We start from the raw sequence: 21,468 nt of genomic DNA on the forward strand, positions 1-21,468 counted from the left end.
TTAATAAACTCATTCGTACAGAGAAGATGATCTCTTCAGTGCCTTTTTGTTGTCATAAAGCTTTTTTTAACATCTGTCTTTTCTTTTCCAGGGATTTTTGGCTAATCAGAAGAGAGCTGAGAACTTGAAAGATCCTTCTGTGCTACCTGATTTGTGTTTGAGTCATGCAAATCAGTTGATGATTATGTTAACTAATCACAGAAAGCTGTTAGATATTAAACAGAAATGTACCACTGCCAAGCAGGAGCTTGCAAATAATCTACAAGTCAGACTAAAGTAAGTTACAACTGTTCAACTTGATATTGTGAATTCCATTTGTATTGAGGATTTTAAAAGTATTTTATAAGGAGACTTTCATTAATGCATAGAGCTTTTTCTAAATGAAAGAGAAAATAGAAGTTGGATAAACTTTGTAACTTGCATTTGCTTATCAAATCATTTCTAAGTGTGAGATAAAATATTAAGAGAAAAATTTCTTAGCCGTTTGTATGACCTTCATATCAGTAAAACAGTATCCTCAAACCTGCCTCCTCCATCAACCTCAGAAGCCATCAATGTCTTATTTAAAATTTAACTGATAATTATATGAATGTTTTCATAAGGCAGTAGCAAGCATATGAAAAATACTTGTCAGTAGCTTATGATCATATCAAAGCAAGAAAGGCATGCTGTTAGTTTGTGATTTACTAGCAGTTAATGAAAAATAATTATATTAACTTTAATAAAAAAAGTAGTATTTTTCATGTGAGCATCGTTGCTGTGTGACACAGCCAGTAAGTATTATGTATTGCTCAGTGATAAAGTTTTTCACACTACTGAACTATTTCAAGCTACTAAACAACTCAAATTTTAATGTTATGTCAGATGTGTAGGGAACATACACAGTATAATAATTTTGTTTAAATAGTTCTATTTGTGTCAGCAATTAATAATTAAGCAATATTAATGGAAGGTCTGGAGGGCGAAGCACATGAGAAGAGGGTGAGATGCCTTGTTCAGAGCAGGAGAGATAAGGGGAGCCCTCATGGCTGCTGTAGCTCCTCACAGGGAGCGGAGGGCAGCCCTGAGCTCTGCTTTCTGTGACAGCGACAGGGCCCGACGGAATGGCATGGAGCTGTGTCAGGGGAGGGGCAGCAGGGGGTTAGGAACAGGGTTTCCTATGGAGGGCTGTGGACACAGAACAGGTTCCCTGGGGATGTCGATCACAGCCCTAGGCTGCCAGAATTCAAGGAGAGTTTGGACAGTGTTGTCACATGTATGGTTTGGGTGTTCCTGCATGGAGAGACAGGATTTGGACTCTATAGCAGTATTCACAGAACCATAGACTTGCACACTGGATTAGATATCTATCAAGGAAAATTTTTTCTTCATGGCAAGATTACAGTTTGTATAGAAGAGGTAGTTTCAAGATACAGGAAAAAATAAATTAGCAGTGCACTAGTGACAAAGATCTTTACTATGAGAGTGGTGAGGTGCTGGAACAGGCTGCCCAGAGAGGTTGTGGATGCCCCATCCCTAGATGTGTTTAAGGCCAGATTGGATGGGGCCCTGGGCAGCCTGGTCTAGTATTAAATGGGAGATTGGTGGCCCTGCATGTGGCAGGGGGGTTGGAGATTTGTGATTCTTGAGGTCCCTTCCAACCCTGGCCATTCTGTGATCCTATTATGTCTTTATTACTAAGAATTACTTATTGGTGGATCAGAATAGAAGTTTGTCTATACAGCAGCCTTTAACTTACTGAAAAGATGGCTTTTTTCTTTTGGCACTGTTTTTCACATCTAATGAGAGTTAGTACCTAGAAGCTAGCTTGCTGTAAATGTCATTTTAATTTCCTGTATGTTAAAGTATTTATGTAGCTATGCACCAAACTAGTGACTTATTAGAGGAAAAGGCTGGCATCCTTTTGGGAGGAAAAAGCTAATATGGCAAGGAGATTGAATGCAAGAAAAATAGATTTCATAGAATGCTAAGATTTTCAAAAAGAAAAGCAAGGTATTGTATTCTGGGTCAAACCAAATGTTTTTCTAGCTTGTCTGTCTTCAGTAGCAGTATGTAGCAGATGACCATAATGGGAATCTAGTGAGAAGGAATCCTTTTGTCTAAGAGTATTTACTTACAGAAATAGTTCATTTGTATTTAATTGCTGGTGGAGATTTCTTCCATTAATTCTTTTTTGAATTCACAAGCTCCTGGCTTTTTCAAGGAGCATTATAACAGTGGTATAGAGAAAATACTTCGTTTTTGTGCTTCAACTGTATGCTTGTTGGATTCGTGCAATGCCTTCTCCTTTCTTGCTACTCATTGCTGTGAGAAAGTTAACAGTTAAAAGCGACTTCTTTGGTGTAAAAAAAATCACTGTAATGTTTCTCTTCAATTTTCAATCTTCTCAATTTTAGCACTGTTTCAGTTGTTAAACTATGATTTAATTATTTTGCTGACTGATTGAAAATTGTGTTGGCCAAGGAATAAATATTCAGATTTTCAATATAGGAATTTGTATGTTAAGAGTGGCTTTAGATGTTAGAGTTATTTGTAATGAATGAGTAGATGGCAGTCTATCTTATCTGTTAGACAGTATCCACACATTCAATATTTCTTACTAATGCTTTTCTGTAAATATTTTTAAGACTTATAAACAGACTAGTCTCTTCTAGGCATAGCAGCTTCTTTTTAAGTTCTTCTGGATAAAACTTCATTATCATTTATTATGAAGTTACGTATGCTCAGACTTACTTATTAAAAACAGTACCTTAACTCAAATGCTACTAAGTGTTAATTATGGAGCACTTTCGAGACTTCCTTATTGGAGAAATTAATGGAGAAGACAATTAGTGAATTCTAAATTATTTGGTACTTCCAGATAGAATGCTGTTGTCCCACATAAAATGATGTAATTGTTCACTTGATCCAAAGATGGTGCTAATTTCAGTGAAATTAAAATGCATAAGAGATGACTAAGTTGTTATCTTCTAATGTATAACCTACTTTTGTAGGTGGTGTTGTTTTGTAATGCTTCACGCTGACCAAGATGGAGAGAAACTGCAAGCATTGCTTCGTCTTGTGACAGAACTCTTAGAGAGGGTCAAGGTTGTAGAGGCTCTCAGTACTGTTCCTCAGATGTACTGTTTAGCTGTCGTTGAGGTTGTGAGGAGAAAAATGTTCATAAAACACTACAGGGAGGTAAGTAAACAAGATGTCAGGTTCAAACCTTTGTGTCACTGCATGAATTAACAACTAACTATGTATTTCCCATTTCACAGTGGGCAGGTGCTTTAATAAATGATGGGAAACACCTATATGAAGCTGAAAGGGCAAAAAGAGAATCTTTTGGTAAACTGTTCAGTAAGTACTTCCTGTTCTGTGGTCCGTAGCTTAGTATGACATTTCTCTTCAGAAGTAGATAAAATAATTCCATTATGTTTTAGTTTAAATATGCGTATGATTATGTTTTTCCATATAGTTTTATCAAAAATACTGTGAATGTTCTCATTAGTTTAATGCTCCTGAAAGAAAAAATGTTATTACACTTGAATGCAGTTTCTGCTTGAACATGTTCTGCAAGCTTTACGATTCCTTTAAAGGAATCCTTTTGAAATCATTACTGAGTATTTGAGCATTGGTGCAGCATCCTCTGTAATTCATTTAAAAAATGAATAAAAAGCTGAAGTTGCACGTCTGGAACACTTGACCAGAGGTTTTTTTCTTTAAATAGGAGAATTGAGTAAAAGGTTATCAAATGTTTGGAAAGGAAGTTAGCAAGATTTCAAAGAAGCAACTTTGAAGAATTAACTGAGGCTTTTGAAAAGGTGAACAGTAAGCAAATAGAATTCATCACACCATTCAAGCCTCTGCTTTTATGGTGGATTTTACATGAGGTTCTGTCACCACTTTTTGTTGAGAAAAAGTATGTTGGGAATAACTTCAAATTTAGTTCAATTGTTGAACTACAATAGCTCAATTGTTTTTTGTTGAGGCATTGTTTGTATGTTGCATTTATTCCTTTTAAATAACCATTTTTTCTTTGCCCAGGGAAGTCTTTTCTAAGGAATCGCTTGTTCAGAGGACTTGATTCCTGGCCTCCATCCTTTTGTGTATGTACTTAGTATCTTTTTGTTGTTTCTTTCATTTTTGTGAACAGCACTTAGAAATTTAAATGAGGCGTAATTCATGTTGTATACCTGTCACATTGCCCTGACAGATGAGATAGCTAGACAGTGTACTTTTTGCTATTAAAAGGGACCTATATTAACTGTTTACCAACTTGTATTGTGGTGGGAAAGTATGTATCAGTTTGTTCTTTCTTTTTAAGGAGTCATCTATAGAACTGATTTAAAAAATTGTTTTTTATTGATGCTCGGAAAACAAAGGCCAGGAGGAGTAATTGTTTATTTAATCCATTATTCTGAATAATATAGACCTAAAATTAATCATTTGGTAAAAACAAGTGTTTTCCTTTTTTCCTGTGATTACTGGAGGAGTGGAACAGAATTTTTGTTTGTAATTGAGCATTGCCTATTTAATTTCTCACAGATTAGTTAATTAAAGTAAAATATTTTGATTCTAATATTGCTGACTTTTTTTTTTTTTAGTATTTTAATTACTGGACTGTATTTATGTATTAAGTTAGTCTTAAGTTTCAGAGTCATCTCTTATCCCTTAACATTAGTGGTCTGTTTAATAACTTTAGTAAGCTTAATAATAGGGAGAAAGTGCTGCTGCCAGAGGCGCTGTGGATAACAATAAATAAATTTGAGTTTATATATTTATTCTTTAGGGTTGTGAGGGTATGGCCAGATGTGCTTATTTAAAAGGAGAATTAAGTCTTTGATGAGAGAAATCATAGTTTAACTTATCTGTTATGAATTAGACTCCTTTTGAATCCTTTAGTTATCTTGTTATCATCATCAGCAATGTATGAATTAATTTCTTCTTGATACAGACAAGAAAACCTCGCAGATTTGACAGTGAGCTTCCAGATATCTCATTAAGTGACTTGCAATTTTTGCAGTCTTTTTGTCCTTCAGAAGTTCAGCCGTTACTCAGGTAAATCACCTTTTTCACCTCTCTGTGATATGGAAGTAGCTTCCCTTTCTGTCCTGCTCACTCCTCATTCAGGCCCCCTCTCCCTCTCTGATATCTTTTATGTAAGGAACAGACAGTGATATTTTGTAAACTGGTGTCGTTCTTAAGTGATGCTTTTAGCTGACATACGGCAGGTATGTTCTTTGTATGCTTCATGTACTCAAGTTAAAATGACCTGAGCACCTATGTCCTATGTGTTCTCTACTAAGGTGTAATGAATGTTGGGCATTGCTATGATGGATAATAAGCTTTCAAATTCATGTATTTTAAACCTGTAGAAATAAGATAGAGTAATGTTAAGCAAGTTAGCAAGCAAGAAACAGGCAAGAACAAGTATGGTGTGTAAGATCCTATGTCAGAAGAGATCTTTCTCTGTATCACCACAATGAGATGCTATATGTGTGGACTATTGTTCTGTTAGAACAGAGCTGTAGTTCCATTTTCCAGCTTTAAGGCCAAAATCCCACAGAAAATAATAAGATAAGTTCCCGTGGAGGTGCTCTGTTGTCTTTTGTTAGGTTTGCCAACAGTATCAGCCTGAAACCTGTTACTGGCGTGCAGCGTTGAAATTCTGCATTTTTCATCTTTATGTTGTATTGGTATTATTTTTGATTCTGGAGTCCTGCTTATCCTCCTGGTGCTATGTCTACTGGTATTAACAACAAATGTAGTGAGCTTAGCCTACTTGACAGTGAATTTGCTATCAATCATGATTTTGCTGATAAACCCTTTTAATTTCTCTTGTTACAGTGTTAGACTTGCTTCTCAGGGATTCTAAAGATAAAATGTAAACTATAGTTTTATATATTGCCGATATTGACATAATGATTTTGGGATTTGTGAGAATTTTATGACTGTCCTAGGAAGCTCTCTGAGTCCAGTAAGAATTTTGTTGTGCTGTTAGAGAATATTCAGTAACAAAGCTGTTCGTGACTGATGTAGTGACACAGCTTTCCACTTGATGGCAATAGAGGTGGGACTATGTTGTGTTCACCTTGGCTTCTGGGTTCAGACTTGCATTTGGTGGTAATGTTGATGAAGGTGGAGGACTTATAACTTCAACAGGCCTAGCTTTCGCACATCTTTATACACATTGAGCTTCAGAACAAACTTTATAGCAGTGGTCTCTTCAGTGCTTTAATTGAACATCCCAAAGAAAACAATTGGCAAGCAAGCAAGCTGAGGATGAGCAGTGGGATTCTTCTCTATCACTGCTGATCCCCGGAGCTTCAGGATTAAAATTATGCCTCCATTTTCATACAGTGCTTCAGTGAAAAGTTTCTGAGGTTCTAAGTTTAACTAGTTGCTGAAATATTAATTCCATAAAAATAATACTACCTACCACATGCCATATATTTTGACTAAAGAATGCAAAATACACTGAAACATTACCTGCTTTTGTCGTTTTGTTAGTCTAAATGAACTCCTGTTTCATTAATTCAGTGGAGCAATTTCATACAAACTAAATATTCTAGAAGTACAGGCTCTCAAGAAAAATGAAATGTTACTTTTTCAAAGGTTTAGGAAACCTGTAACTTTTCAACACTTGCAATGTGATCACAACGCGTTGTTCAGTCTTTTCAGTGATAGGTAACCTAAATTAAATAGAATAATATAGAATTAATTGCTGCTTCAAAGTAGGAGCTGGATTGGAGAGGATCCAACTGAAGAGAATAATTGAGCCATTTGCAATTATAGGTGCTTCAGTTACAGATTTGATCACCATCAGTTCTCTTCTGGTATGTCTTGAAAGGAAAGACCTTGATGCAGTACTTCCCCATTATTTTTATCATTATGTGGTCCTTAAGAGCTCTGAAGTTCTTAATTTAAAGCACAAATAAAAGGTACTTGTGTGGATTTTCTATGCTAAATACTTGAAATGAAAAAAATATAAACTTCATTTAGAGGGAAGCTTTCATTTAGAGGGAAGCTTTCATTTAGAGGGAAGACATTCGCTGGAATGTCTACATTAAAAAAAATCAATCATTTGAATATTAGATGTAACAATGTGCCAAAAACATATCCTGTGTTGTTTTTAAGGGTTCCAATACTTTGTGACTTTGAACCTCTTCACCAGCATGTACGTGCTTTACATAACCTGGTAAAAGCAGCACAGAGTTTGGATGAAATGTCACAAACCATTACTGACCTGCTGAATGAACAAAAGGTATGCTTTTTATTTTTCTTAACCAAAAAAACAGAATATTCTATTCAAAAAGAGCTGTGTATTTTCATAATGTTGTTTTATCTGCTTCAGGAAGGTACTTTGTTTTTCCAGATGTGAAGATTAGTTGATCACACAACTTTACAGTAGTAATTTACTTCATAATAAGTAAAGTAAGTCTATTTAGAAAGTAGTCTAAAGGTATGAAATGCCTTCAACACATCAGATGCTTGTATTCCACAGAATTTGTAAAATTAATAGAATAAATTATAGTCCAGTGGAATTATTCTGATCATATTTTTCTGCTATTTTTATGATCCTCTTTGAATGTATGTATTTTGTCTCGTTTGTATTTTTCAAACATAAATATAAAAATATTCAGTTTTGGGCACTTCAGTACAGAAGGGACATTGAGGTGCTGGACAGGTAAAAAGAAGGGCAACAATGCTTGTGAAGGGCTTGGAGAGTATGCCCTTTGAGGAGAAACTGAAGGAACTGGGGATGTTCAGTCTGGGGAGAAGGAAGCTGAGGGGAGACCTTATGGCTCTCTTCCAATATCTGAAAAGTGCCTACAGTGAGACCGGGGTTGGTCGCTTCTCACTGGTGGCAGGTGACAGGACAAGGGGAAATGGCCTTAAGTTGCATCAGGGTAAGTTTGGGTTGGATATCAGGAAAAACTTGTTTCCAGAAAGGGTTGTTAAGCACTGGAATAGGCTCCCCAGGGAGGTGGTTGAGTTACCATCCCTGGATGGGTTTGGATGTGGTGCTCAGGGACATGATTCAGAGGAGGGCTGTTAAGGTAGTATGGTTAGGTTGTGGTTGGACTTGATGGTCTTTGAGGTCTTTTCCAACCTGAGTGATTCTGTGATTCTATAAGCTTGTTACTTCTTTGGATGTTTTCAATGTTTAAATCTTTCTGCCTCAGAAAGATAAGGGAGAATTCAGGGACCCCATAACTGGTTGTAGCCATTAATCTGAAAACTGCTGGTTGCAGTCCTGCTTTCTGGGGAAGTGTTACATGCAGTCCTTTGAGTTTACAGGGAACAGATAGCTTAAAAACAAAACAAAAACAAAACAAACAAACAAAAAAAACCCCTACCTTTTCCTCCTCTTCCTCCACCTATCAAGCAGATTCTTCCCCTAGAAAGAGTAGCCTGTCAGTCACTTTAGGTTGCTTCTACACATTCTGCCTCTAACATTGTACACCAAATAGGATCCTTTTAGCTTCTGATTGTAGCCTATTCTGGGGACTTAAGCAGTGTTTAATATTTTATGTAAAGTTTAGTGCTTCAGATTGGCCTTCTCCTGCAGTTGAATATTTTGCAGGATTCCATGTTATAACCTACAATATAAGTGTTCAGATGGATTTTGATGCTGTCTAGTACTAACCTTGTGCAACTCACTTCACAACGCCATGGTCCTAGTTAAGTTTATTGTATATACATTGAAGGGGCTGTTACTGTTATTATTTTTATTTTTTACTCAAAGTCATGTGCATGTGAAATTTTGAATGAGATAATTCCTGTTTAAAGCAGATGTGTGAAGTCCTCTGTCTTTTTACCCTTCTGAAACTTGAACATGAGATTTACTGTAAGTCTTTGATTCATTCTTTGGGTAAGGAACTGGCTAGAGGACCATGCCCAATGGGTAGTGGTTAATGGAGTTAAGTGCAGCTGGTGACCTTATTCAAGTGGTGTCCCCCAGGGGTTGATATTGGGGCCCATCTTGTTTAGTATCTTTACTGATGACCCAGATGAGGGGATTGAGTGAGTAATGCTCAGTAAGTTTGCAGATGACACCAAGTTGGGAGGTGGTGTTGATCTGCCTGAGGGTAGGGGGCCCTTCTGAGGGATCTAAATAAGCTGGATCACTGGGCTGAGATGAGTGGGGTGAGGTTCAACAAGGCCAAGTGCTGGGTCCTGCTCTTTGACCACAACAACCCCATGCAGTGCTCTAGGCTTGGGGATGAGTGATTGGATGACTGTGAAGAGGAAAGGGATCTGGGGGTGTTGGTTGATGCTTGGCTGAACATGAGCCGACAGTGTGCCCAGGTGGCCAAGAGGACCAACAGCATTCTGGCCTGTATTAGAAATTTTTTCTAATTAGAAATAATTAGAAATCAGAAATTAGTGTGGCAATCAGGAGCAGGGAGGTGATCATCCCCCTTACTCAGTGCTGGTGAGGCTGCACCTTGAGTATTGTGTTCAGTTTTGTGCCCCTCGCTACAGGAAAGACATTGAGGCCCTGGAACGTGTCCAGAGAAGGGCAACGAAACTGGTGAGGGGCCTGGAGCACAAGTCCTATGAGGAGCAGCTGAGGGAGCTGGGATTGCTTAGTCTGGAGAAGAGGAGGCTCAAGGGAGACCTCATTGCACTCTACAACTTCCTGAAGGGAGGTTGTGGTGAAGAGTGGTTTGGCCTCTTTGCCATGGAACAAACAGGACCCAAGGAAATGGCCGCAAGTTGTACCAGAGGAGGTTTAGGTTAGATAGGTTACATAAGGAAGAACTTTTTCTCTCAGAGGGTGATCAGGCACTGGAATGGCTGCCCAGGGAGCTGTTGGAGTCGCCATCCCTGGCAGCGTTCAAGAGGCGTCTGGATGAGGAGCTACGAGAGATGGTTTAGTGCTTGTGGTAGCAATGGTAATGGGAGCACAGTTGGACTAGATGATCTTGCAGGTCCTTTCCAACCTTATAGTTCTATGTAGAATATGAGATCTGGGCTTCTTTTTGATCTGAAGTGTAAGAAAGTGTGTCACTTCTTTCTTAATGAAAATTGATTTCTTTATGAGCAGCTGTTATGAATAAGTATTTTAGGGCCTTTTCGCCATGTTAGACAATGAAATGGCTAAGAATGGTGGCAGCTGTGAGTTTTCTGAACATATTCATTCAGCGCATCACACTATGCTATGTAAATGTCCACTTCCAGCTGAAAGCATCCTGAAATTTCTTAGTGACACATTTTCTAGGGAATTTATTATCCACAAAAGCTTACAGTGTAAGGAAAACGTGAAATCAGTCAAAACAGTAACTTTAATTCAAAATACATAACATTGGAACAAGAAAAAGAAAAGTTGCCTTACTTATTCCACCTTAATCCATCTAGAAATTGATTCAGACTTGTTTATCTGAGACATTTTTATTAGCTTATGGCTTCACAAAAAAGATGCTTGCTAAGTCAGGAGAATCTGTTCTTTCCACAATTTTCTTTTGCTGTGCTTTGACCATTTTGGATTCTTGGCTGACTCAGAAATGTCAAATGCCCAGACAGATTTGGGTAATTGTCTCTATCCATAGAGTAAATTACATTGCACAATCAGAGCTGGAACACTCATGATGTCATCTTGAAAGCGCCTATTTCTGTCTGTGATTTTGATGATTCATTTGAACACTTTTTTGTACTGAAGCAAATAGGCCTATTGAAATGATTTTCTTTGTGTTGTTGTTATCACCTAATGAAAGACATTAGGTCTCTTCTCTGTGTCGCTTTGGTTTGCAAACAGTCTAGAAGTGTCTTTTTTTTTTTTAGTTTTATGTATGTATATATATACTATTTTTTGCATATCTTTGTGCTTTTGCTTAGAATTACTGAAAGAGTATGAAGTATCCTTTTCTTATCCTTAATGTTGCTGGGAATTTGCACTACATAACTAGCAAGATGAATCAATATTTAATAATAGTCCTGAAAATGACTTCATCTTCACGCTCCTGCAAGTTGTTTGTGAACTGTAAGATCTTCCCAGCTTGCTGATGACTCAGTGGGCACTGAAATTTGCCTGTGTAGCCCACAGTATTTGCCCAGGGCCTATCAGACCACTGGGGATAGGAACTAGTTGATTTTTAAGGTGACTTCCAACCTAAGTCATTTTGTGGTTCTATAACCTCAGCTTTCTATTAAAAACAAGTGGCAGTAGAAGCTTGGTTCATCAAGTTGGACTACAAAAGTTTTTCTCATGCATGTTGTTAATGCAGCAGTTGAGTTGTCTGATTCGGAGTTTAGCTCTTCTTGCTGATGCAGGAGGGTGGTCTTCATGCATTTGCTTTAGGCAGGAGAGGAAAGCTGTGAGTGCAGCCAGGTGAACAAAGAACAAGTCAGAGAGGGATTCCAATACCGTTTTGGAGATTTAGTGTGTTTTGTGTCTCCTTAAATCTTATTATGACAGCTTTTAAGTTCATGGAATGCTAATGATGAAATGTGTCGTTGTCTGGTGAGATTCTTCTAATATTACATCATACCTCCACGCACCATACATCATGAACAACATTGGTCTTTAAATAATTTGTTAATTTTGAAATGTGCTTTTAGTGCTTTCTGCTTATTCTGTTTAATGGCCTCACACCAAAGAGATTGCTGTGCCCTTTCATTTTTCTGATAGAGTTTAATCGGATCAGCGATTAGTCTAAAGATATCTAAGAGAAAGTTAAGGTGCCTGTAGGACTGAGATAAGATGATTAAGTTGTCATCTTCATAGGTACCAGGTAATTAACACTTTCAATCCTGTAGTATTAAAAATTGCTCTTGTAAGAGAAGCTGGCTTTTCAAATGAGATTATGAATCTACAGCTTGTTCTAGTTGAGTTCAAAATTCAGCACTGTTTGTAATCCTTAAAAGAATTGCCCAATTCCTTGTCCATGAGTTTACCTAGTAACATAACCAGGGCAATATATGTAACCCAGCAACACTGCAGAACTTAAATTAGCTCTACTATTCTCTATGCTTCCTATTTTTCTTTTCTTCCTCTGAACTCCTGTTCCTTCATTATCATGGGAATAACAGCATATGACATATACGTTGATTGCTGCCTATAGGCTGTAAATGGCAGACATTAGGTTTTCAGGGGAATAGGCAACAGTCAACTGTCTTCCATCTAGGTTCAATTCCTCGAAATGTGAGGCTTTATTCTACATGAGGCTGTAATCTAGTAATGCAACTACAGACCCAGCTCACAACAGCCATTGCAAAGCGTGGAATTTTTTCAACCACAATTTTTAAACAAGCTCCCTACAGACTATTGCTCCACACAGTGAAGAGCTGTGTTTTTTACTCTTTGTGCTATTATAGTTATTCTCTACCTTCTTGGTACTCCTGCAGGACCACACTGGAATTGATACCGTCTTTGCTTTGCGTGTAGAACCTTAGAATATTCACTCCCTGAAGTGTTTTTTGTTTATGACATCTCTGATGCTAGCTTTTATTACAATTGAAGCTCTGGTTTATCAATGTTAAATGCTTGTTGCTTAAAGTGTATGATTTGAGTCCATTTATCACCATATACCATATCTTTCAACATGTTCCTCTCTAAATTTCTGTAGTTAAAAAGCAAGTTGATCCCAAGGCAGGTGTTGAAATATGGACTATTAATACCTTTACCAAAAGGAACGTTGCTCTTTAAGTTGTGTCTTACGACGTGTATTCATTTGTGATGACTAAAGACAGCATGAGAGTCAGCACATGTTCTTTGGAAAAGAGACATGAGTAAGATTACAGATAGTTATTCCGTATAAACCGTAGTCATTCATTTGAAGACTGAATGATCTGGAGCTCCAGAATCAGGTCTGGGTTTTGTTCCAGTGTCCCTAGGCAAAATGACAGAAATTAGTAGTGTTGGAAGCAACATGGAAAAATAAATCTACTCAAAGTGTGATATCCTTAGATCTGAACAAGGCAACAATTTTGTTATACTAAAATTTGTGGTAAATCTTCTTAATTTAATATTCGTTATCAATGACTGAATTACCCTGGTTTATAAAGCTGTACAAGCAAAAAGAAAGTAATTTAACTAACAAAATTATTAGGAAAAAACAATTTTGTTTGTCAGGAAACAAAGAATGTCTGTTTATGATTACTTCAGTTTTTTTGTTATCATCCAAACTTACATTTGACTCCTTTCAAATACAATTGTATGGGATTATTGTAGAATTTCTATATAAATGGGCTCTTGGTAATAAGGTATATGTGCAATTTTCCAATAATTTTCAGAAAAGTACCATTTGCAATTTCTGCTATTTTTAGTTGAATTTTTAAGTTATTTATTTTTCATCCTTACAGATAAGACTGACTTGTTCATTTTACTTTTGCCTGATAATTTTTAATCGGTTTCAAACTTTTGCCAGGACTTTTACCTATCACCTTAAATATTTGTTCTGCATTTTTTTAACTTGCAGGCTTCCAATAGTCAAACATCACCACAATCTGCTACTACACCAAGGATGGAAAGTACAGCAGGAACCACAATTGCTACCTCTTCCAGAACTCCTCCATCGCTCAGTCTTCAGGGTCCCCTGTGTCCTCCTGTGTGTCCCCCTGCTCCACTAGAGGAATTGTCACCAGACAGCATTGATGCTCATACATTTGATTTTGAAACTATTGCCCACCCGAACCTGGAGCAAGCTCTCAAGCAAGGATCATTGGACTTGGATTCATTAGCAGAAAGTCCAGAATCTGACTTTATGTCAGCAGTAAATGAATTTGTTATAGAAGAAAATCCAGTCTCTCCTAACGCTATAAGTGATCCACAGAGTCCTGAAATGATGGTGGAATCTCTTTATTCTTCAGTTATCAATGCAATAGATAGTAGACGTATGCAAGACACGGGTTCTGGCGTAAAGGACATTTCAGTAGAAAATGCTTCTCGTAGTGTTTGCGTGGAGAAGTGTAAGGTAATTGCTCAAGATTCAAAAGTACGTCTAAGAGGTATAAAAGAAGATCTTTGCCACTTTAGAACACTTGTACAAAAAGAACAGTGTGACTTTTCTAATTCTTTAAAATGCACTTCATTAGAAATAGTAAATACTATTGAAAAGGTAAAACTTTCACTTGAAAAAACACTAAAAGATAAACATCAAAAAGAAGTGCAGTCTCTGAAAAGTGAATATGAAACCAAAATTAATAAATTACTGGAGGATGATGAGGAAAGCAAAAAAAAGATTGTAAAGTTAAAAGGTGACTTGTTAGGCCTTGAAGAAGTACTTCAGAATAAGAACAATGAATTTGCGATGGTGAAAAATGAAAAGGAAGCTGTAGTTTCCCTTCAGAATGAAAAAGATCAGAAGCTACATGAATTGGAATGCCAAATGGAGACACAGAATTCTGAAATTAAGAAACTGAGACAGTCACGTGAGATAGTACTCGAAGACTTGAAAAAACTTCATATTGAAAATGATGAAAAACTACAACTCCTGAGGGCAGAACTCCAGAGTTTAGAACAAAGCCGTTTAAAAGAACTGGAAAACAACCTTCAGGCCAGGCATTTACAGGAATTTGAGAAGGTGCTTGCTGAGCACAAGGACAGTTTAGATCAATTAAAAAAAGAGAACCAGCATAGACTTGAACAAATGCAGGAATCTCATGCAGCAATTGTGCAAGAGAAACAACAGCAGGTAGAAGAGTTAAAACTCAAAGTTTCAGATCTGTCTGATTTGAGGTGTAAATTAGAGGTTGAACTTGCCCTGAAAGAAGCAGAAACTGATGAAATGAAGCTTCTCTTGGAAGAAAGCAGAAACCAGCAACAAGAGACCTTAAAATCTCAGATTGATAAGGAAACTGAAAGCTTAAAAAAAGAGATAGAGAAATTAAACAGTAAGATACAAGTTAGCAGTGATGAATATCAAGTGGGCTTATCAGAACTAAGAACTTTAATGACAATTGAGAAAGATCAATGCATTTCCGAGCTGGTAGACAGATATGAAGAAGAATCAAATTTGCTTAGAACTGAACTAAACAAAGTAACAGTTTTGCATCAAAAAACTTCTGAAGCAGAAAAAAGACTTTCAGATCAAATAACAGAACTGCAGTGTAAGTTAGAGTTGGAAAAGAATGCCCTAGAAAAGGAAAAAACAGAAAAAATGGCACTTTGTGAGCAGCAGGAAAAATATGAAGCTATCATCCATAGGCTTAAGGAAGAGAAAGATCTGTTAGTATCTAACCAAGAGCAAGACAAGCAGTTGCTGATTCAGAAACTCAATTCTGAAAAAGAAGATGCCGTACAAACTGCTTGTAAAGAATTTGAATTACAAAAGGAAGCTGTTGAAAAAGGGCTTTTGGAAAAAATACAACAACTTGAGATGCAAGTAAATCAGAGGTACTGTAAGGATTAAGTTGCTGTGCTATCTTTGTATTCTAAAGTTCATGCTGCAATATGCAGTAATTATACATCGAATTAAGTAAAACTTCTATATATTTGTAATAGTATTTATGTTTTTTTATTCAAGTTACTTTCATTTTGTAGGTAGTGACATTCCTATGTGCAGTTAGTCACAAAGTTTGCCAGATGTCTTTTACGTATTATTTTCAGACAAGAAGTAAGGTTTTCAGTTTTGAAATGCTATGCTAAGGATTATTATTACAATTGCCTGAAATTCAATTTTTGATGATCTTAGCCTACTTCTCCTGTTGTATCCTTTGCTCTGGCTCTAGTACTGTGACACCATGTGGTTCCTCACTTTTGGGTTGATAACGTTCTTATACTGATTGACTATATGCTTATGGAGGTGCTGATGTTGCCGTGAAAAACTGCATGAGAATATATGAACAGCTGAGGGCAGTCCCACAGCCACCTGAACTTCAACTGGCTTTAACTGCTATAGTTACATATATAAAGGTCTTCAGTTTGAGCTTTATAATGAAACACACTTGGGCAACATCATTTTAAAGAGCATTGTAGGATGACTGTTCTTCATTGTTAATTTCTGCAATATTTTTCCAATTTGGGAAAAAAATTCCTTCCCATAAATGCCAAGTTATGCTTCCTGACTTCCTGTTTCTAATCTGTCTGCTAGTTCATAATGCTGTCAGCAGAGCAGACTGTGATATTGTGTAATGGAAATATTAGAATTTTTCTCCGTTGCTGTGGCCTAGAAACAGTATTCTGATTTGAAGTGCTCAAATTTGTCATTAATGTTCTTGGATTGTCTCAGAACTCCAAGGTTAAATCTTGTTAGTACAATATCTTAAGTTTTTTTTTGTTCTGGGTATTACAGTATATTGAGTATTTGAAATAGAAAAAGTGATAGAATGGATATAAAAAGAACAGTGCAGAACATGAACACAAATTTAAGTTAGCATTTAATTTTTAAATGTCAGCGTAATGGTGTATTTTCTTTCTAAGTTGAATGGAGGGAGGGGCTATAAAAAGAATCCTGTGATCCAGTGTACACACAATTTACTTCTGTGGTGCAAAGAGAAATGTAAGCATCCACTTCTCTTGAAATATCCAGATCATCCCCATTGCCTCAGGATTTTGCTATGCTAAATATCTGTCATTGATGTATCAGTGTTGACATTTTATGTATCTCTGTACAGAAAAGGTTGAAATAGTGATACACTTCTTGAATTCAGATTCAGTGATTGAGTTACAGTTAAGACCTCTTTCTTAAAATATTCTCTAAATTTAATAAGATGTGGTAGAATGAGGAGAGGGAAGCATCAAATGCTGTATTTAAACCTTTTCTTTGTATTAGTGCTTGTAGAAGATCAAAAATGTGACTCGGTAGGGAAGAGATGTAGCTATGTCATCAGACTTAAAAACAAACAAAAAACACACAGCAACAACAAAACCACCACCTGCATTTAAATTTTAACAACTGAGCAAAGCTCTGTGTATTTCTGTACAAACTGGATAAGACTGATACCAATGTATTTCAAAGAAATGTTATCTGCTTCAGTCTGATGAAGCATTAGTAGTTATGAGTTCTGTCAGGTAGTTTTTATTTTTGAAGTACAACATTATAATATGTATTGCCTTTTAAGGCTTTGCTTTATGCCTTTCATCTGCTGTTATGTTTTTTCCTTTCTAGCATGTGTTTCATCTCCAGAGGGCGTATGTTATGTAGATCTGTCTTAATATTTCAAAGTCACTGTCTAGCTGCTTGGTTGGTTTTTTTTGAGTTCCTAAAGCCTTAAGTTACGTAACTCCAGTTGACTTGTTATCCTCGCTGAATTGTTGCTTAGAAGTTAATTTGTAATGTTAGAAAGAAACTTTTGCTTGTCACATAAATGTCTTTTTCTGCAAGATCACTGTTACGTTAATGTTCCAGAAGGCACTGGTGATAACTTAAGTTGTTAAATTTCTGAATATTTTGCTGCTATCAGGAGTTTCATTTTTGAACTTGAGTGTTACCTGTGCATTACCAATATATGATAATGTGTGTTTTGGTTATAAAGTGCCTGGAAGTTATCAGGATTAGGAGAGGTAATAGAACTATAACCCATTTGTAATTCTTCTATGTGATCTTACGTGCATAGTGTGTACTGTGCTCAACTAAGATTGATGGAGATTAGTTGAATGATACAATGTTTGTAATGATTGTCATTAAGCAGCCTGATTAACTTGATTTATAATACTTGGGGAGAAAAAAAAGAAAAGAAAAAAAGTATGATAGGACTGCTTTGTAAATTAAGTTAAAAGTTGGTATCTTCCAGCCTTGGTATTTTCCAGCCAGTTCCATAAGACCACAATTAGTGGTGAAGCTTCTCCATATAGAGAAACTGTATCATATTGGTCATAATACTTGTCACACACACACTTTCATGGCTAGACTTTATTTATAAGTAACTTGAAGTTCAATCAGCACAAAAGAGAAGAATGAGAATTTTAAATAGTGCAGATTTTAATAAAAGTTGCTCAGTGAAGGGATTTGTCTGTCCCAGTACTTTATAAAGTGATGCTTAATGATAACTCATGCCAGACCATAGAAGTGGATAGGTAGTGCTTTGAAATCAATTATTAGAAAATATTTTATCCATTTAAGATTACCTGCTTCAAGAGCCACTTAAGGTTCTTATCCTTCGTGCTTGAGTGACAATTAATGCTTCTCCTTCTGATCACTATTGCTGATCTCTAGATTCTGCAACCCACAGAGTTCTTTTACATCTGGATTCCTTATTGTTGAATTGCTTATTTTTGTAAGAGTTTTGGAGGTATTACATTTTGACACAGTAAAAATCTACAGGGAGTTGATCTGTCATTGTTTCCTGATCTTCTGCTTTGCATTCCGTCTATTCAAATAGTAAAAACATGTCTTCCCCCTCAAGCAGATTTTAACAGTATTGACACACTGATGGTCACACACTGATGATCAAGAATAAGAATTTGGTGAGGTGCATGTGTTTTAAAAATAAAATTGAAGAGTAGTAATGACTTAATTTGAATACAGTAGAGTCTCACAACTAACTTCTGACTTGTGTGCTTACTTTCATATTTCATATAGTCTGGGACTTATATATATGATGAATTTAAAACCTAAACGTTTTCTTTTAAGTCCTCCCACTGAATCATCTGCTGAATCAAGCTTGGTTGCTGAACTTCAAGAAAAGCTTCAGGAAGAAAAAATGAAATTCTTGGAGCAGCTTGAAGAACAAGAAAGAAGAAAGAATGAAGAAGTGCAGAACATTAGAACATCTCTAACTGCAGAACAGCAGGTAAATCTGACTCTTCATTACTCTTCCTCCCCTGAGAAGGATGTGTTCTTTTCCTGTTTGTAAGTTATAGACTTTTTTTCTTTTTTCTTTTTTTCTTTTTGCTATTGTAACACTTGTGCATTCTGAATTTGCGTTATGGAATTGTCTAGAGTCAGGATGTGGTACACCAATGGAATTCAACATGCTTATGACTTTTTTTTTTTTTTTTTTTTTGCTTAACTGTTTGTGAAGTGAGCAATCCAGATTCATTTTTTATTTGATAGTTTTGCTTGCATTGTTATGTTAGTACTCTAAGTTTTACCTGTTAATTTTCTGAACTTCAGAAGGATGTCACTTAAGTATAGTTTAAGTTAATGGTATTATTTTTGGGCAACACAAATTTAATGCTTAGAAATACTAATTGATTTGGAATGCTTCTTAGTGCCTTTTAGACTTTATTAGCCTGGGTGGATGGTGTTTTAGGTTCAATACAGATGTTTTTCTTCTTTCTAACTCAGATTAAACATTTCTCTGTACTCCTCACCTCAATACAAACTCACACTATACTGGATTAATTACTGCTGCACTGAATTACTTATTGCAGTATCTTTGCTGGCTCATTTTTTCTTTAAATATTGAATCTCAAATTTTGTAGGTGAATATTCACTTCTAAAGTTGAATCTCTAAGTAACAGCTATTATCTACAGCTTTGTTGCATTTAAATACTAAGAAAGGATTTTCTGTTTTAAGTACTTACACTTTAACTATAGCAGGATCAAATAAGGACAAAGAGACAGTGAGTAATCAACCGGCTTGGTGAAATGAATGCTGCAAATTACTTGGTGCAGAGAGCCGAATATCACAGGCAATTATAAAGACAGAAGAAGTTCTGAAAGTTTTGGAGTGCAGACATGAATACTGGAGAGAGCCTTCTGTAGTTAATCTAGTAGGAATATTTTATAGATTACATAGACAACTGTAATGTTTATTTTTCTATCAGAGTTGGTCTTGATATGCCGTTTTCCTCATGCAGTAATCTTCATGTGTGGTGCAGAGTACGCTAGGAAAGGTTCACAAGTGTTGACAGCAGATTCTGATGAAGTACACAATCTATTAAAAAGCAAACATGCCTGAATCAGTCAGTGCTAAAGATTCACAAAACTGTTGCTGCTGAATGCTGAATATTCTGGATATTTAACTTCACACTCTTGTAGTTTTTGTCCCTTTGAGATGTTACTTAACGCTTTTGGCGTATTGTGTTGGTTTTCTTATGCACACGTTTACCAGAGTCTGCTATGCACTATGTAAAGCTTATACTTGTCCAAGTAGCTTATGGTTTAAGACGGATGAATAGGCATGTTTATAGGCATAGAGAATCTAAAGCTAGTCAAGATCATGCCTGGCTCTTAAATTCCCTGAAGAAGTGAAATTGTAGCTTAAAGTGTCCTCTTCAGAGACAGTTGTAAATAGGTTTTTGCCTGTTTCGTCGCAGTAACCTCAAAAAGTTGTAATTGTGAGTGCATAATGTTTAGTAGAAGGATTCAAGAAGTAGAAAGGTTTGTCAGACTGATACAGAAGCATGTAGTGCTCTTCTTTATATTAAATAATTCAAGAGAATTCACAATAATTCCTGTGTAACTTCTGCATTAATGAATTCTTCAGTGAGGAATTACTGCATAACTTGAAAGCTATTTTAATGCAAATTTTAGTATATTGTTCTATTAATAATTACATTTGTCTTTTGTATTATATATCTTGATGCAGTGTAGCTTTGTCGTAGTGGCCCATTTAATCCCCAAACCAGCTTTTTAATTTAAAAAACCATGCAACTAATACATAAATTGGAATATAAAGTGTTTAAAAGTCCATATTCTTTTAATGATTGTTTAAAATTGTATGACGTGTTATGGACATGGGACTGATGGGATATGAGAGAAAATTTGAGAGGAAAAAGAAAGAGGCTGTTTCAAAGAATCCTCAAAATAAAATATCCAACAGTTTGTTCAAAAGAGTATGCAAACAAGCTTATTTCCTTGTTTAATTATAATCTAGAAAAACACATGTAATATCTCTTGCACTTCCTTTGTTTTAGTTACATTGTTTGCATTCCATTTATAATGTACATTTTGTATTTCAGTAGTACTTCTTTCTGTTTTCAGACCAACTTTAACACTGTTCTAGCAAGAGAAAAAATGAAGAAAGAAAATATAATTAATGATCTTAGTGACAAATTAAAAATGCTAACAGAGCAGCAAGAAAAAGATAAGGGTAAGCTAACTTCTGCAGAAATTTGTGTCTTTTCTAAAAGGATAATTCAGTTTGCTTCTTTGGCTTTGCTCCTTAGTTCTTCTATTATTACAGGAATTTTTATTTACTTGTGTCACAGATTTGATTGAAACACTTTCTGAAGATCGAGCTCGTTTACTTGAAGAAAAGAAAAAGCTTGAAGAAGAAGTCAATAAGCTGAGAAGTAGTAATCTTTCTCCATCAACCTACTTAGCAGCAACTTCAGAAGCTTGTGGAGCCTGTGCAGCTGATGTTCCCACTGATACAGAGAGATTGGCTTCTGACATTGCACTTGAAGGAAGGATGGACTCTACCATGGAAACCAGTATGATGGCTGTGCAGTAAGTATGGGGCATTGTGGTAGAAATAGAGCATACTCTTTTAGATGTGTGTTGCTGGATGTTCTGGAGTACAGATGAGATCACGTAACACTCCTTCTGCCTTTGACATTCTTGCTAAAATTACTCTTTCTATAGTACACACACAATTGGGACATCACAATTATCAGAAATGCTCGGTTTTCGTAACTTAGAAGTAGGC

The 21,468-nt window shown here is 36.1% G+C and overlaps 1 protein-coding gene across 2 annotated transcripts in view; it reads left to right on the forward strand.

Moving 5' to 3' along the window:
* RB1CC1 (RB1 inducible coiled-coil 1) overlaps positions 1–21,468 on the forward strand; it is a gene marked incomplete at both ends in the record, with an annotated part of 55,826 nt that overhangs the window by 21,469 nt on the left and 12,889 nt on the right. For both annotated transcript variants that reach the window (XM_079533730.1, XM_079533729.1), the window contains 10 exons: positions 92–276; positions 2,994–3,180; positions 3,261–3,342; positions 4,030–4,091; positions 4,940–5,043; positions 7,123–7,249; positions 13,410–15,325; positions 18,504–18,663; positions 20,802–20,910; positions 21,029–21,269. In XM_079533730.1, the coding sequence (XP_079389856.1) occupies positions 92–276; positions 2,994–3,180; positions 3,261–3,342; positions 4,030–4,091; positions 4,940–5,043; positions 7,123–7,249; positions 13,410–15,325; positions 18,504–18,663; positions 20,802–20,910; positions 21,029–21,269 (3,173 nt within the window). The remainder of the gene's footprint in view (positions 1–91; positions 277–2,993; positions 3,181–3,260; positions 3,343–4,029; positions 4,092–4,939; positions 5,044–7,122; positions 7,250–13,409; positions 15,326–18,503; positions 18,664–20,801; positions 20,911–21,028; positions 21,270–21,468) is intronic.

The sequence above is a fragment of the Tetrao urogallus genome (assembly GCF_951394365.1).
Source record: "Tetrao urogallus genome assembly, chromosome: 3".
Classification (NCBI taxonomy): Eukaryota; Metazoa; Chordata; class Aves; order Galliformes; family Phasianidae; genus Tetrao; species Tetrao urogallus.